The following is a 4,090-nucleotide window of genomic DNA, read 5'->3' on the forward strand; positions in this document are numbered from 1 at the left end:
CGCAGATACCACAGACTAATAGCCCCTACAATCACATTTGGCAACAAACGCATAGCTCACTACCCCGTACCTCGCTGTAATAGTGCATGGTCTAAAAGGCATTTTTCATTTTTGGCACCATACTTATATAACAAAGCACACAAAACCCTTAATATAAACAACATTAGTAATTTTCAATTAAAAAACAAAATTAAGATTTGGTTAAAATCATTAAGTTATACTGAAGCAGAAGAGCTATTACGATGCGTGTTCTAGTACATACATTCTAAAATAACCAGACACACACGCGCGTAAACACACAGAAACACACACATATTCTAAAAATCAGACACAGAATACTCACACACGCGCGCGTACACACACATCACAGTTTCATCTTTCTTTAAAATTAATTTTAATATATATAATAGAAATATATATAATAAAAGCGCGCTGCGCAAGCGTACAGTGTAGACGTGTTCCAAAGTTATATTAAAAATCATTTACGCAAGACATACAAATCTCAACTATAACAGTAGTGTACAGTGCATTCAAATTTGTCTAACGAGTGTTGTATACATACATCCTTTCGACTGTGCGCCTGCACCACTGCGCTCAAACAGGTAAACAGCGCCACGGATGTACAATGTACGGTGACCTACTCGCTCGCTCGCCGAATGGAGGCGGCATCAACGATGGAGCCGGCGGTTCTCAACCGAACTTAAGTGCCTTATCTACGGACTATGATAGCCCTCAAATTACGTTTCGAAATAAACGTAAGCTGCATACTGATAATGATGAGATCGTAAACGAGCTATCTGAACTTAGAAAAGAAGTTGCAGAAATGATGATATATATGAGGACAACCAGTAGCAAACAATCAGAAAATATAAGTAAGCTCTGTAAGGATATTACCGATATAAAAAGCCAGGTAAACACCATAAGCAATAATATGGCTACTATAAGTACAGAGCAAGACAAGCTGCGGACAGATGTGCAACGCCTAGTTGCCTCAACACAAGCCACAGAGGAGAGAATTAAGCTCCTGGAAACTGATATCAACTTACTAAAGTCATCCTCACCTGCATGTACTAACCAAACGCCAATAACCTACGATTCTTACGATAAACTAATTAATGAATGTCAAGAACGAAACATACGAAATAAAAATATCGTTATAGCTGGCATAATAGAATCTACTGCTGAGAACGCCGCAGAACGACTAGAACACGACACACAAGAGGTATTGAAAATTACTAGAATGGTTCTTAACGACTGCCCGGACCCTCAACAAATATTCAGACTAGGCAAATATCAGCCTAATAAAAATAGAGTCATAAAAGTTTGTTTCGCATCAGAAAATGTAGCAAAACAACTACTCCGTAAAAAAAATAATGTCAAGCTAAATACTATAAAAATCTACTCGGACCAGACCCCTTACCAGCGAGAAGTCCTAAAAAAACTGCAGCAGGAACTACAACAGCGAACTGAAAATGGAGAGAGCAACTTACTTATTAAGTACGAAAAAGGGGTACCTAAAATAATTAAGTCACAGCCAAAAAACTCCGCAGCGACGGTAATCAAATCTTGAACCCGTTCAATGACGGTAATATCTCATATCAAATTGCCCATACATATTCAGAAATTAACACCACCAACAGATCAATCAAATGTTTTTATGCTAACGTACGCAGCATAGTCAAACCAGGAAAATTTGACGAGTTGAAATGCATTCTTCAATCCTTTCAATGTGTTATTCATATCATCGCATTGTCCGAAACGTGGATAAAGGATGAGGATGAAGGACGCAGACTTCAGATGCCCGGTTATTGTCACTACTATAATTTCAGAACCAATTCAAGAGGCGGCGGCGTATCCATCTTCGTCCACGAATCTCTGACCCATCATCTTATAGAAGAGCGTTGTGTTAATGATAACCACTTTCTTTGGGTGCACATAAACAAGTATTCTTTGGATGTCGGAATTGTATACAAACCTGAACGAACCAATTCAAATGATTTTCTGGATGAATATGCGCTCCAACTCCAGACAAGAAAGAGAGTCCTAATCTTTGGAGACTTCAATTATGACCTATTGAAATCTAGCTCAACGACTCACAATTATAAGCAAGTTCTTAAAGAAAACGATATTCAAATTCTGAATAAGATTGACCATGATTTTTGCACACGGGAGACACACACAACGAGGACCATATTGGACCATGCATGTTCAAGCCTTAAACAAAATGACTTCCATCTAGCTATCATAGATTCAGCCATGGCTGATCATAAGCAGATTTTCTTAGAGGTGAAAAAATACCAGCCACGTCCTGCAAGAAAAATACAATATGATGCAGTAGACTACAACAAATTATATGCGACTTACAAGTCTTTACGCGAGGATAATGTAGAGGAGACGTATGAAAATCTGGAAAAAAATATTTCAATTTGTTTATCAAAGTGTAAAACTAAAAAATACAAGTATTTAAACCAACCTCGACAAGAATGGATAAACAAAGATGTCATAGATGCAATACAAAAACGAAATAAGCTGTGGCAGTTGAAAAAATCCAACCCATCTCTCAATAACATAGATGAAGATCTAAAAAAGAAGAAAAGGTCCGTAAAAGAAATCATACAAAAATCAAAAACTACGTACTATCTTAACACTTTTAATGCATGTGTAAAGAAACCCGCGAAGATGTGGAATTTAATAAATAGCCTCTCCATTAATAAAGTCAAAGACGCAACATCACCTACGAGACTTGAAATCAATTCAAAAATTGTTACTGATAGCGCAGAAATATGTGACCATTTTAATCTATACTTCTCTACGATAGGATCAGACTTAGCAAATAAAATACCTGTAATGTACCACACCCATGAGTGTCCTCAAATCACAAATGTCAATGAACTTCGCATATTTGATCCGGTTACTCCGGATGAAGTAGATAAAATAATTAAAAATCTAAAATTAAACTGTAGCTCTGGCATTGACGGAATAACAACTAAATCAATAAAATCTATAAAATTACTAATTATTGATGAACTTACAAATTGCATAAATAAATGTTTCGATCAGGGTACATTCCCTGAGAGTCTTAAAATTGCTAAAGTTACACCAATTTATAAGTCCGGAAGTAAATTGAATCCAGGTAACTATCGACCCATTTCTGTGCTCCCAGTTCTATCAAAAGTCTATGAAAAAGTAATTTACAATCGTCTTAATAAATTCCTAACTTTAAACCAAACACTATCTCCAAAACAATATGGGTTCAGGCAAAAATCAAATACCCTTTCTGCTACAATTGACCTCGTCACACGAATAAAAAATAATATTGACCAAAAGAAAATCGTATTAGGCGTCTTTATTGATTTAAAGAAAGCCTTCGATACGGTGAGCCATCAAATACTACTGCATAAATTAACTAGTATAGGAGTGACTGGCAAAGCTCATGAAGTTCTCAAATCTTATCTGTCAAATCGTTTCCAAATAGTAAAAATAAATGATCAGCAAAGTAGCCTCAAACCTATTATCTACGGCGTCCCCCAAGGTTCCATTTTGGGGCCACTTTTATTTTTAATATATATAAATGACATACAGACTATTGGCCTCAAAGGAGATCTAACACTCTACGCTGATGATACCAGTCTTTTTTACTACGGCTCTTCCATTTCCGAAATTGTAACTGATGTTCAAAACGATCTAGAGCTACTGAACACTTGGTTTCTGCATAATCTACTAACTATTAATATAGATAAGACAAATTACATTATTTTCGCCGCGAAAAACAAAAAGATAGAAGCCTACGCAGATCCCAAATTAAATTCTAAACCTATAACAAAAAAGACATCCGAAAAATATCTAGGCTTAATACTGGATAGCAAGCTCACGTGGGAACCACATGTTCAGAAAGTTAAGTCAAAATTATCATCATTAACTGGGGCTCTTCGTGCTGTAGCACGGTGTCTACCTCACAAAGTAAGATATTTAATATATAACACGCTAATTAAGCCGCACATCGATTATCTTATAGAGATATGGGGGGCTGCGGCCAAAATACATTTAAAAAAAATACAAACAGCACAAAATAAATTAATTAAAGTTTTAT

At 36.1% G+C, this 4,090-nt stretch overlaps 1 protein-coding gene across 1 annotated transcript; it reads left to right on the top strand.

The window, feature by feature from the left end:
• Positions 1-441: 441 nt before the first annotated feature.
• On the top strand, positions 442-1,570 carry LOC134668054 (uncharacterized). Its single transcript, XM_063525501.1, has one exon. The coding sequence runs from the start codon at positions 626-628 to the stop codon at positions 1,568-1,570; it is 945 nt and encodes a 314-aa protein (XP_063381571.1). The 5' UTR covers positions 442-625.
• The last annotated feature ends 2,520 nt before the right edge of the window (positions 1,571-4,090 follow it).

The sequence above is a fragment of the Cydia fagiglandana genome, chromosome 10 (assembly GCF_963556715.1).
Source record: "Cydia fagiglandana chromosome 10, ilCydFagi1.1, whole genome shotgun sequence".
Classification (NCBI taxonomy): domain Eukaryota; kingdom Metazoa; phylum Arthropoda; class Insecta; order Lepidoptera; family Tortricidae; genus Cydia; species Cydia fagiglandana.